Source organism: Hyperoodon ampullatus (genome assembly GCF_949752795.1).
Source record: "Hyperoodon ampullatus genome assembly, chromosome: 5".
NCBI classification, from domain to species: domain Eukaryota; kingdom Metazoa; phylum Chordata; class Mammalia; order Artiodactyla; family Ziphiidae; genus Hyperoodon; species Hyperoodon ampullatus.
The window spans coordinates 32949564-32962945 of NC_136918.1; the positions used below are offsets into that span (position 1 = coordinate 32949564).

General features: G+C 39.8%; 1 protein-coding gene across 11 annotated transcripts in view; it reads left to right on the plus strand.

Moving 5' to 3' along the window:
* Positions 1-13382, plus strand: part of KALRN (kalirin RhoGEF kinase) — a gene marked incomplete at both ends in the record, with an annotated part of 640695 nt that overhangs the window by 410506 nt on the left and 216807 nt on the right. For all 11 annotated transcript variants that reach the window (XM_079705108.1, XM_079705114.1, XM_079705116.1 and 8 more), the window contains 2 exons: positions 7303-7372; positions 9779-9868. In XM_079705108.1, coding sequence (XP_079561234.1) covers positions 7303-7372; positions 9779-9868 — 160 coding nt within the window. The remainder of the gene's footprint in view (positions 1-7302; positions 7373-9778; positions 9869-13382) is intronic.

Here is a 13382-nt window from a genome sequence, read left to right on the forward strand (position 1 = left end):
GTCCTTGCCTAGTTGCTAAACAGGCTATCAACGGCTATGAATAACATTAAATGTGAGATTGTTTATATTTTACTTTAACATTAAACTTGTATTTATGCAATACTTTTTTTTTTTTTTTTTTTGTGGTACGCGGGCCTCTCACTGTTGTGGCCTCTCCCGTTGCGGAGCACAGGCTCCAGACGCGCAGGCCCAGCAGCCATGGCTCACGGGCCCAGCCTCTCCGCGGCATATGGGATCCTCCCGGGCCGGGGCACGAACCAGTATCCCCTGCATCAGCAGGCGGACTCTCAACCACTGCGCCACCAGGGAGGCCCTGTGCAATACTTTTTGATTCATCTGATCACACAAGTTAAACAAACTTAAGAAATATTAGCGAAACATATTCAACAGGTAGCAGTGCAGCGAGGTAAACTTCTGCTTGAGGTTGGAGGTGAGGGTGGGGCATATGCTGAGTAAGAGTCCAGCCCTGCACACTTCACCCCTTCACCTCTAGCCTAAGCTGACGTTTCTGCTGTGAAATAAAGGGACAGAGCCCGCTGATTGTCGTGGCTCAGCCCAGGTGATCAAACTGTGCTGATTAAACACTTTTGTGAACAATCTGGTCCCTTCCCTGGAGTGTGCACAACTCTCCATTAGTTTAACAGCTGCTCAGTATGCTAACCAGCTGTCCTGGCCTGCAGTCCAGAGCCTCTTCCAAGATGGGCTCTAAATCTGTCTGGTCACTAGTGGATCCCTTAGAAACGATCTCTAGCTCCACTTGTATGAAAGCATTGATAAGGGGCAGTGTCCTGGACTGCCTGCAAAGATGAGCCTGATACCTTTCTCCCTGGCTGCCTCCAGCTTTATTTGTTTGTCTCCTCCTCATTGTTCTTCTCCCCCCTGCCCCGTTACCACAGCACCGCCCCCCACCTTCATTCCCCTTGTCCCAACAAGTGTGCATGCACATGCATGAGAGCACGCATACACAAGGTCATCACATATGCTCCCCTTTAAATGCGAGCTTCACCCTTGACGTAGAGGTCCTCTGTGAACGATATACTTCTCCAGAAGCAGTAAGAATATAGGCCAAATTTACCTTTGGCGAGAATAACAAAATCAGAATGACTCAGGGTGCATTTGGGATGGTGCTGTTTCCATAGTACTTAATGACAAAGCTCACAAAGCTTTTCTATCAATAAATGCTAGAGGTTTCATTTCCCAGGATCCTGTCCAAAGTCAGAGGGAAGCATTTTCCTCATAAAGTAACTGCATAATATATTGTATCGTAATACTTTAATAGAGTAGTGACACTGCTTAGATCTTGACATTTTTTTATTGAAGTGTAGTTGCTGTACACTATTATATAAGTTACAGGTGTACAGTATAGTGATTCACAATTTTAAAGGTTACAGTTATTATAAAATGTTGGCTATATCCCCCATGTTGTACGGTACATTCTTGTAGCTTATTTTATACTTAATAGCTTGTATCTCTTAGTCCCCTACCCCCTATTGCCCCTCCCCCCTCCCCATGGTAACCACTAGTCCATTCTCTGTATCTGTGAGTCTGCTTCTTTTTTGTTATATTCACTAGTTTGTTGTATTTTTTAAATTCCACATGTAAGTGATATCATACAGTATTTGAATCTTGACATTTCTTTAAAAGTTTTGTTCATTTCTGAAAGAACCCCAGACATTCACGCAAACTCTTGAACTTGCTTTGCTCGTTCTCCCGTGATTTATTACATATAATTATTGAAATGGTGAGGACCAAGATGTTTCTATAGAACAGCTGAGGAGGAATATCCCATCATTTGTGAAGAGTGTTGTGACCTCTTGTGCTTTAATTTAAACTCATCACATCTATTTGAAGTAGGTAGAATGATACTGATCAGACGTACATAACCTGTCATCTTCATAAGCTTCAAATTAAAAAACAAAATAGAGTTTAATACTGCCACTTACCATCAACAATTACATTGAGATGGTAGTGCACATCTTACTCAAAGTTATGAATTGATATGCCCAGCATGAAATAAATAGCTTTTAAAATTCTTAGCTTTTTTATTTAAAAATTAAATCATATAGAGTTGATGTAGGATCTAACAACTGGAAGCACACTGGAATAGGGCAGTTGCCTTCAAAAGCTGACCTATGGATTGGATGCATTAGAATTACCCAGGGAGCTTTGCTAAACAATACAGATGCTCAGATCCTAACCCAGAGGGCAGTGCACAGCCACGTGTGATGACCACTAACTAAGGTTCTCCAAGAGTGCTCCTTAAGACAAAGTCCCCACAGAAATGTTCCACTCGCAAAGAAGTTTGGGAAGCACTGCACACTCTATCAGATACTTCAGAGATTTATAATGTGCCTCATCATATTATAGGATTTTGGAAGTCCTGCCATAAATGAACTAGTTTAGCCCAGCATTTCCCAAACTTACATGATCTATGACCTTGAAATCCAATCTTTGCATAATACCCAATCAAGATTTTCCCAGGATATGGTTTAGGAGAAGGTAATCTACTATAGATTTTCCAACAGGGGCATGGTGGGGAGAGCTCTCTCAGGATAAGTCTACAGGAGTGGAGCTTATTAAGACTGGGAAGCACTGATCCTGAAGAACTAATGTTTATTTAGTGCCTGCTATATGCCAGGCAGTGGTTTGGGTTCTTTACCTACGTGGATTTATTAAATCCTCACAACATCCCCACGAGGTTATTTAAAGTTGAGAAAAATGAGACTTCGGAAGACCCCCTCACAACTGTGAGTAGGTGTGAACTCTGGCTCTTTGACTTGAGCTTGGCTGTGGGAGGGAAGGAAAGTGAGGCCTCGGATCAGTAGAAAGGTGAACTAGCAGTGGCAGCTGCCGTTAAAACCTGCATTTTCCGAAAAGGCATTAATTGTAGCAATGATAGTCTATGTACTTAACTCATTTTAAAGTGCTTTCACTTCTTGAGAATTTTCAAGCAGAGCATCCTCCCATAGGTTTTCGATACCTGCTGTCACCAAAAGTCAGGGTATTGCTCTATTTAAATTACCAGGATTTTAAATAAAATCCTAGCACCATCTTCAGCATCTAGATCAATTATCAACTCTGTGGGTATAATTACCACTGTGCACTTAAAATTAACCTAAAGTGACCAGGCCACTGACCTTGGGTCATAAGTCAAGGAAGGAGGGACACTCTCCCTGAGTCGTCACAGAGCCCTTGCAACTTCTAAAGCAAGAATACAATTTTATATCTTATGTGGAATGTCATGATCCAGGCTGTTGTATCATTTATTTGATTGCCGTTAAAGGAGAAGGGCCTATATACCATGGGGGTGAGAGGCAGGGGATTGGAGTGAGATCCTGAGAGTGGGGAAGTGGAGGTTTCCTACAGCCAATAGCATTTATTGTAGGTGCCCAGGGCTCCAAGTTCGCCTCTTTCTCTCTTCTTCCAAGTACTCTGTCCTCCTAGTCCTGCTTTCTTTAAAGCAGTTCATTTCCTTTCACCAGTCCTTGTCCTAGAATAGCTCATCAGAGTTTCTTCCCCCCCCCACTCATCAAGCCATTCCAGCGCCCTCCCCCGCCCCACCCTGGCCCTGTTCAGCCCGTATGAGAAATGACCTCGTCCCTGTTCAGCCCATATGAGAAATGACTGTGTAAAGAATATCTCAGCACCTAAAAAAACTACCTCTGAAGATTTTGTACATTTTATTATTTAGTGTTCTTATGAAAAAAAGTCACATAATAAATGTCTTTTAGAATTTAGTTCCAGAAATAAAAATTATATTAAAAATAGATTAATATTTTAACATATTATGCTATATATAGTAATGGGCCAGATTGCTTCTCTTTGCTACAAAAAAAGATGTTTTCTTTTTGGCCTTGAAAAAAATTTGATCCTCACTTACAGTATTATATAATTTCTTCCTATTTCTAATTTAGAAGTCATATTAAATACATGTGTCACCTGCAGTTCTAAAAATAGCAACAAGTATGACACTTATTGATTTTTGAGCACTGCATATTTGCATTTTGTAAGCCCAAATTGCATTATAATCACTGCTGTTCCATGATTCAGATCAGGATACTCCAGAATTCGGGAGAAAGATGATTATCATCAAGTGGGTATTGCTAGGAGTCTTCAAAAAATTTTAAGTGACTTTTTCTTATTACTGAAGTAATACCCATTTGTTGTAGAAAATTTAAATGGCAGGTGGACAAAAAATATCATCTATGAGCCTATCAATCATTAGCATTTTGGCCTTCCAAATATGACTTGCCAAACATTTTTTAATTGCACATATATATTTCTTTAAACCAAAACCAACATCTTTCTATGTCATTGAAGGGAGAACACAAATAACATATATATAGAATCCATAACCAATTGTAATTATAATTGTAAGATGCTGCCAGAATTCTTGGACAAGAGGACTCAAGTAGTGTAAGTCAAATCAATAAAATTTACTTGTTCCAATGGTAGAGGTAGGCAGTGGAATCATTCAGACCTACTTTATATATTTTAATTTAATTTTTGAATTAATTTTTAAAATCAAAATTAAATAGAAAAGTACAGATTGAGAAGACCCACCCACCACTATCTTCATTCACCCTGTTCCTTCACCTGATTTCCTATGGTAATGACTTTTTTTTAATATATTTGTGTTGTTTCCAACCGACTTTTATTTCAGACAGCACTGTGGTGAATGCTCTTCTTTATATGTCATTTCACATGTGTAAAAGTCTGTTTGCTCTTCTTTTTTTTATTGAGGTATGGTTGATGTATAATATTTTATAACTTTCAGGTATACAACATAGTGATTCACAATCTTTAAAGGTTATACTCCATTTATAGTTATTATAAAATATTGGCTATATTCCCCATGTTGTACAGTATATCCTTGTAGCTTATTTTTTTTATATACAGTAGTTTGTACCTCTTAATCCCCTTTCCCTATCTTGCTGCTCCCCACTTTCCTCTGCCCACTGGTAACCACTAGCTTGTTCTCTATATCTGTGAGTCTGTTTCTTTTTTGTTATATTCACTAGTTTGTGGTGTTTTTTAGACTCCACATATAAGTGATATCATACAGTATTTGTCTTTCTCTGTCTGACTTACTTCACTGAGCATAATGCCCTCCTACTCAATCCATGTTGTTGCAAATGGCAAAATTTCATTCTTTTTATGGCTGAGTAATATTCCATTGTATATATACCACATCTTCTTTATCCATTCATCTTTTGGACACTTAGGTTGCTTCCATATCTTGGCAATTGTACATAATGCTGCTATGAACATTGGGGTGCATGTGTCTTTTCAAATTAGAGTTTTCATTTTTTTCAGATATATACTCAGGAGTAGAATTGCTGGGTCATATGGTAGCTCTATTTTTAGTTTTTGGAGAATGCTCCATGCTGTTTTCCACAGTGGCTGCACCAATTTACATTCCCACCAACAGTGTAGAAGGGTTCCCTTCTCTCCCCACCCTCTCCAGTGTTTGTTATTTGTGTTCTTTTTGGTGATAGCCATTCTGACTGGTGTGAGGTGATACTTCACTGTGGTTTTAATTTGCATTTCTCTGATGATTAATGATGTTGGGCATCTTTTCATGTGCCTGTTGGCCATCTGTATGTCTTCTTGGGAAAAACATCCATTCAGATCTTCTGCCCATTTTTAAATCATGTTGTTTGTTTTTTTGATGTTGAGTTGTATGAGCTATTTATATATGTTGGATATTAATCTGTATTGGTTATATCATTTGCAAATATTTTCTCCCATTCAGTAGGTTGTCTTTTCATTTTAGGTAATGACTTTCTTTTTAACCACTTTATTGAAGTACGGTTGATGTAAAAAGCTGTATGTATTTAATATCACAACCTGATGCGTTTGGGGATACCTCTACACCCATGAAACCATCACCACCATCAAGGCCATAGACATATTTATCACCTCCCAAAGTTTTCTCCCCTATTATAATTATATAAGAACACTTAATATAAGATCTACCCTCTTTGCAACTTTTAAGTATACAATACATTATTGTTAGCTATAAGTATTATGCTATATAATAGATCTCCAGAACTTATATTGCATGACTGAAATTGTACACTTTGACCATTAGTTTCTTGGGTTGGAAATAAGAGTATATATTACTTACTTAGACAAAAGGCAGAATATTAGATACATTCTTCCACACCTTGCTTTTTTTACTTAACAGCCTACCCTGGAGATCTTCCATGTGAAAACCTAAAAAGCTTTGCCATTTTTTATAGCTATATAGTCTATGGTTCTGTGGATGTACTGTAGTTTACTTTGTCATCTATAGACTATCTTTTGCTGTTATGAACAGTGCCACGGTGAATATACATGTATATATTTCATGTTACACACATGTGACTACAACTATAGGACATTTTCCAAAATTAAAATTGCGGAGGCAAAGATAAGTACATTTTTTATTTTCATAGATGTTATCAAATTGACCTGTGCAAAGATTATACCATCTTCCATCTCCATCAGAATGTTTCCCCACAGCCTCATATTATTTTTTATTTGAAAAACTTTGTGTGATTTTTAAAAAGCAAATTCCATTCCAATGATTCTGGCTTATTTGAGCTTATATTCTCTGAGCTCAAACCAATTGTTTAATACATTAATTTGAAGTTGGTATAGTCAACTCTTTATTATTTATTAAGATAGAAGGGAGCCATGGCTCAGATATCCACAATGGCAGATAATTCAGTAGTAGTTCAATTCAGCTTTGAAATGTATTATGACTTTTTCCCCATTAAATTTTCTTTCCTAACAATGTCAGCATTAGGAAACGTTAACTCAGTTTTTTAGCACAAACTGGGTACTAATGGAAGAAGAAAGTGAAAAATTGGAAAGAAGTCAGTGTAGGATTCAGAATTTTTCCACCTACCCCTGGGATCGTAGATGATATTTATTTTGTTCTTTTGATACCTATATCTGTATATTTTAAAATGTTACAACATGCTGAGATTACTTGTGTAAAAAAATAGTCATAGTTACTGTTAAAATGAAATGCCCAACAAAAGTATAATATTTCATTATTTTCAGCCTGAGAAGTGTAAACCCTTAAGGGAAACAATATTAAGTAGCACTAATTAATCAATTAATACAAATTTTAATGAAATTAGTTCCAACATATTTAAAATCGCTTGTTACCACATGTTGCTTAGAGAGTAGAGAAGCCACGTGTAAATAATGGAGAGCTTACGAGGTTGGGATGACCTCAGTATAAGCTTCTGGTGGAGAGGGGGTCAGCAGTACAGAGATGTCTGATTTGGCCTTTCTCTCCCCTTGCAGCATCTTCCTCAAAGAGCTGGAGAAGTATGAGCAGCTGCCTGAGGATGTGGGACACTGCTTTGTTACCTGGGTAACCGACCTGAGCTTCTTCTCCTCCCACTGTCACATGCTTTCCAGGAATGCAGATGCTACCAGATGACATCACTGTTCAGTGCCTGAGCTGATTGGTGTCACTGAAATTCTAACACAGGACCAAGGGCTATAGAGAGGGGCCATGAGTAGATCTGAAAGAAGCAGTCTGTCCCTGAGGAGCAGAGCCCTCCTTGGGAAAGGTCCTTAGATGGTGTGTCCAAGCTCCACCTTAAGTTTTCTAAAAACTTTCTAAAATTGAGATGTCAGGAGATTGGAACAAGACCACCACCCTTGGTAGAAGAACTACTCCAGCTCCATCCACGAGTTGTTTTGTTTTTAACAGGATGAGGATTAAGGAATTAGAACTTTAGAAATCCACCAAACCATTGTTTACATTTTCTTCCTTATTAGAGAACAGACTCCTTGGGTATCCATCCCAATTCTGACCTACAGGATGCATATCTAGTCATTCTCTTTCTTGGGCCAAGTAAATGGGCTGAATATACTAGGTTCTACTTATACAAACAGAAACATTAGTGTCTGTTAACATCTCTGTGCCACATTATCCTGAGTTCAGGTTCATGGTATGAGTGCCAACATCTTGAGGGAAGTCCACCTAGTACAATAAGTGCAACTAAACATGGAAATCCTTCCCCAGGGCCAGGAGCTCTAATATTCAACAGTTAACTAATTATAACCTCCACTCAAAATGGGCTAATTACTTTTCCAAATGTTTTCACTCTTCAGAGAGTATGTGCTCTTAACAGCCCTCTGGAATAGGCAGGGCTATGGTTGTTTTATATTCTATATATGGAAACATTTCAGAGGAGCTAAGACATTGGCTAGCTCATTGACATGTAATTAATATCACAGCTTATGCCACAACTCAAGACCTGAGTTACTTCTGTTTTCTGAAACTATAACATTTGCTTCCTGGCACACTCTCGTTTCTTAAGGAAGTCTCAGACTGCCATCTTATTTTGTGCTAATACATTTTTCACCTCTAAATACGTGAGCCCATGCACAGTTCACATTAGTGCTGATAAATAATTTATGATCCCTTGCATGGCCAGTGTAGAGAAAAAATGAGATTGACCATTAAGTGAAGGTTTTTGGGGGTTTTTTTGGTATCTTGTTTCATACATATTGTGGATTTGCCTTACCATCAACCATAAGTATGGTTTATCAACATCTCTTAGGGATGATGAATGTCTCCCAGGTAGTATATAAACCCTAAAATTGGTTTCAGAAAACCTTTCATGATTGTGTAAAATATGCACATTTTGCCAAGAATTATCCCAAAGTGACTTTCTTAAGTCTTATAATCTTAATTTATGAGTGTAGTTCAGGAGTAAAGGGTAGAAAGAGTTGTTTGCAATGTATTGAATAGCAACAGTTATTACCAAGAAGCCTGAAGGCAGCTGGCCTGGGATCCACCACTTTGTAACTATGGGAATTTAAAGTTACTTAACCAACCTTATGCCACCATTTTCACATTTGTAAAGTGGGGATGATAATAATAGAACTCATCATGTAGGGTTCTCATAAGGATCAAATGAGTTAATATATATAAAGAACTTGGGAAAGTGGTGGCATAAATGAAACCTGCTATAATTAAAACATAGCTAGGCTGCTTTCTTAGAAGAGGACATCCCCAATGTGGTGTAGGCATGAGGATGGGGAGCATTTCACAAATGGGAAAAGTGCTTGGTGGCCAAAGTACACACACCCTTTCCAGTGGAAAGGCTGTGAAACACTGACCCAGAGGATCCCAAAGACATAAGAAATGAATTTTCACCAAGCCATAAAATTCTTGACTTGAAGTAGCAACCTGGTTAGGACTCATTGTTCAGACCCTGCCCCAGAGGGTCACCCTGCTTTCCTTTCCCCCATCATTGCTTCTGGGAAGTGGGGCATGGTGGCATAGGCATTTAACATGCCCTACAAACTGCCCCCAGTGGAGACATTTGGAGTTCTAGCAGATCCCCCTCTGAGATCACACTTCGTTTTCATTCTTTGACTTTTGTTTTCAGAGCAAATGCTGTCATCTTTCAAGATGGGAAGCACAATTGTAGGTAATCCAAAAAGGGGGATAATCTCTCAGTAAATTCTGTCCAGCTTCAGGATACATGAGGATATGTGAATTGTTTTTTTTTTTTAATTCTATCTAGCACTGACTAGTATTAAAATGAGCTCACTTTCAGTGAGCTTTCTCCCCCTGCTGATAGGAAAAAAGCATCCCAAAGTTTGTTAGGGGAGCACAGGCCCGATGAGCCCAGGACATTTGCCACAGATAATCCTGTAACACGCAATATCTGAGGGTTTAACTGCATGGCCCTTGCTGGCAGTCAACAGAAGGGAGCAACTAATGGATGCTGACCTATTATCGTTTTTGTTTTTTTAGGCAGACAAATTTCAGATGTACGTCACCTACTGTAAAAACAAGCCTGATTCCAACCAGCTGATCCTGGAGCATGCAGGCACCTTCTTTGATGTAAGCTGTGAATTTCCATCCTTGAACCACTGATGAGCAGGTGGAAATTGCTTCTCTACTTTGAGATCATGGGTTTTTAGCTATCCTTTGTTCCTCATTTTTCTTTACTGGCCCCTCCAAACCTCTCTCTCATGGATAAAACATGGAGAAAACAAAAGCAGTGTTTATCTTTTGTTTTACTCCATCCCATCTCAAGTGCTGTGGTTTCGGATAATGCGCATTTGCCTCTGTGCCTCCACACCGAATCCAGCTAGCCATAAATCTCACAAGCAGAGGAGGCGTACTAGGATATTCCACTTCTACTGCCTATATAGCTCCTCAAATGTAGGCGTTCCTCAAAATGTGCTCTCAGCCCAGCCACATCAGCATCACCTGAGAACTTGTTAGAAATATGTATTTTGGACCCCACTCTAGATCTATTGAATCAGAATCCCCAGGGCTGGAGCCCAACAATCTGAGCTTTAAGGAGCCCTCCAGGTGACTCTGATACCTGCTCAAGTTTGGGAGTCACTGACTATAATGCAATTGTTTCAACCTTGACTGCCCATTGGAATTACCTGGGGAGCTTTGAAAAATAGTGATTATGGTCCCAGCCCTGATTTTGATATGATCAGCCTGGGTTTGGCCTGGGCATTGAGAGTTTTAAACATTTCCAGGTGAGAGTAACGTGCAGCCAGGGTTGAGCACTTATGCTGTGATGGAAGCCAAGAGAAGACTCAGAGCCGATGTACCTTGTCTGGTCCTCTGGTTTTGGGTGAGGATACAATCCTGTTGGCGAATGATGGTATATATACTGCTGGTCCCCAGAGAGTGACAGAATCAAACGGGCCACTGCAGGATGCACGGGAAGAACAGAGAGAAAAAAAGAATGAGAATAAAAAGTGAAGTTCAGTGAGAGATAGGTGGCAGCAGCAGTGATGGCCATTCTGGTAGTCATATCATTTTAGTATCCATCAATCTAACTTTCTGCCTACCTCATTCCATCTATAAATCTTTGAATGTCTACTGTATTCAAGATAGTGTGCCAGGCCCCATGGGGAGTCAGACATTCAAACATGGTTCCCATACTCAAGTTTACAAAATAAACTTTCTCTGAGCATCTTTCTAGCCTGACCCTGCTATAACAGAAATGATTCTACAAGTGTCTTGTTGCTCAGTGAAGAAATGACACTTGAATGGGTAAAAGCCAGACAAGAAGAAACATACATGATTTTTAAAAACGGAGTATTACTATGGAAATGGTCCCAAAGTGGAATTTCTGAGGTTATATTTGTTTAAGCAGAAAACCCAAGAAAAGTCTTTCTCTAACTTGGTATCAGAATTTATTGACTATCATCTGGGATGCCCTATAGCACTATTATCTCTGCTTAATAATGTATTTCTCTTAAGACATTTCTGGTTATTTATCAACAGTAACCAGAAGGGTCTTTTTGAAGTTTTAAAATGCACTGTGTCCTGTTTTCCACTTCACATTTTTCTGAACATACATGTCCTGTGCTCTGAGCACGCCTCAGACTCTTCTCCTTCCTTATCTTTGCTCACACTGCTCTCCCTGCCTAGAATGGATTGTGAGCCCTCTGCACACACAGGTGCGGGCGGGCACACAGGCCCACACAGACACTCTTAGAGGTCTTCCTAGCCTTTGAAGGTCACGTGTTGCTTCCTGCATGAATCCTTGCCTCTCTATTCATGCAGTATCCTCTGTGTCTCTCTACGGCGTTTGTAACAATCTGCCTTTGGGCAGGTTAACAGTGGACCTTTCTATTACACACACCTCCCCCACCTGTGAGTCCCCTGAGGTTGACTGATGGGTTGCCTGGCTCATTTTGTACATGTTACAATGTCTGGTGCTAAACTGTGTTCTCCTCTAGTCCTACATTCTCATATCCCTGTTTCTAGACTTTGACTTGCAGTCAGATATACTCCAAATTTCACACCCCACCCCCCATTTTCCAACGTCATGCCTGATGAGCCTCTACGTTAGTTGGGGAGGCCAGTGGAAGCCAGAAAACCAGACCAGTAGCAGTTCCTGGAGCTTGGTCCAGAGGTGGGGAGGGAGAGCAGTAAACCCTCCTGACGGTTCCCAAAGCATTCCAGAAAACATCATCTTTGTAGCTTTCCCCCTTCCATCAGAAGGGTTTCCCTAAATTCTACACCTAGAAACCATCTACTTTAGGCCCTCCTTCTATAAGAGATAACCCCCCAATAAAGACAGCCTTATTATCCATTATTGTAAAGAGAGCACAGAAAATTCAAGTCCAGGAAAGACCCACACATTGACGTGATCTGGAATTTTCTACTCCAAACGTGGGAACCGTGAGGCTGTGGTGTCTGGTACCATGTTGATTACTAAGCTTGGTTGGGCTGACCCAGCCTCTGGAGGCCGCCCCTTCCTCAGTGTCCACATGAAGCCTTCCCCGAACTGGCACCTTGTCAGAGAGGGAAGCCTGTCAAAGGTGCGTTATTGCCTGTCCTCTCCTGCCAAAGCCCCCAAGTAAACTCACAATGTTCATTTTCCCAAATAGGGTCAAGCTGTCAGCTGTTTGCCCATTTTCCTTGAATAAGTCCTGCTATAACTACACACCTCTAGGGAAGATGCAAATGAGTGAGAAAATTGCTACTTTCTGGGATAGTTGGCGGAAAATGGAATTTTTTTTTATTATTATTCCCTCTTTTTCACCCTCCTTCATAGCCGCGTAGCAAGTCCTATCTTGTCGAGCTTTAAAATGTTTCTTGTAATCCTCCCAACGCTTTGTTCTCACTAATCTTTGTTTATGGCAAGCCCCCACGTTACATGCCTGGAGATACAGATGTATATTATACATATATGTAAAGGGTACAGTGTAATTGTTTAGTATACTCACAGACATGTGCAACTATTTCATCATCTCATAAAGCAACCCCACACCCTTTAGCTATCACCCCTCCACCTTATCCTCCTTCCTATTCCCCCAGCTCTAAGCAACCAATGATCTATTTCCTATCTCTATAGATTTTCCTCTTCTGGACATTTCATTAAAAATGGAATGATATAATATGTGTTCTTTTGTGACTGACTTCTTTCACTTAGCATAAAGTTAAGATTCATCTATGTTGTAGCGTCTCAGTAGTACTTCATTCCTTTTCATGGCCAAATAATATTCCATTGTATGACTGACTATACTACGTTTTGTTTTTTCATTCATCACTTGATGGAGATTTGGGTTGTGTCCACCTTTTCACTGCTCTTAATAGTACTGCTATGAACATTTTATACAAGTCTTTGTGTGGACATATGTTTTGATTTCTCTCAGGTATATACCTAGAAGTGGAATTGCTGGATCATATGGTAACTGCGTGTTTACACACTCAGACTTTTGCAGTAATCTCTGAACTGGTCTCTTTGTCTCTATTTCCCAGCTTCCACCCTCTATGTTGCTATTAGGCTTATATTAATCTTTCTGAAACATTGCTTTCACCATATGTTGCTTCTATTTAAGATCTACAATACTTTACCCCTGAGAAGCTCCCCATC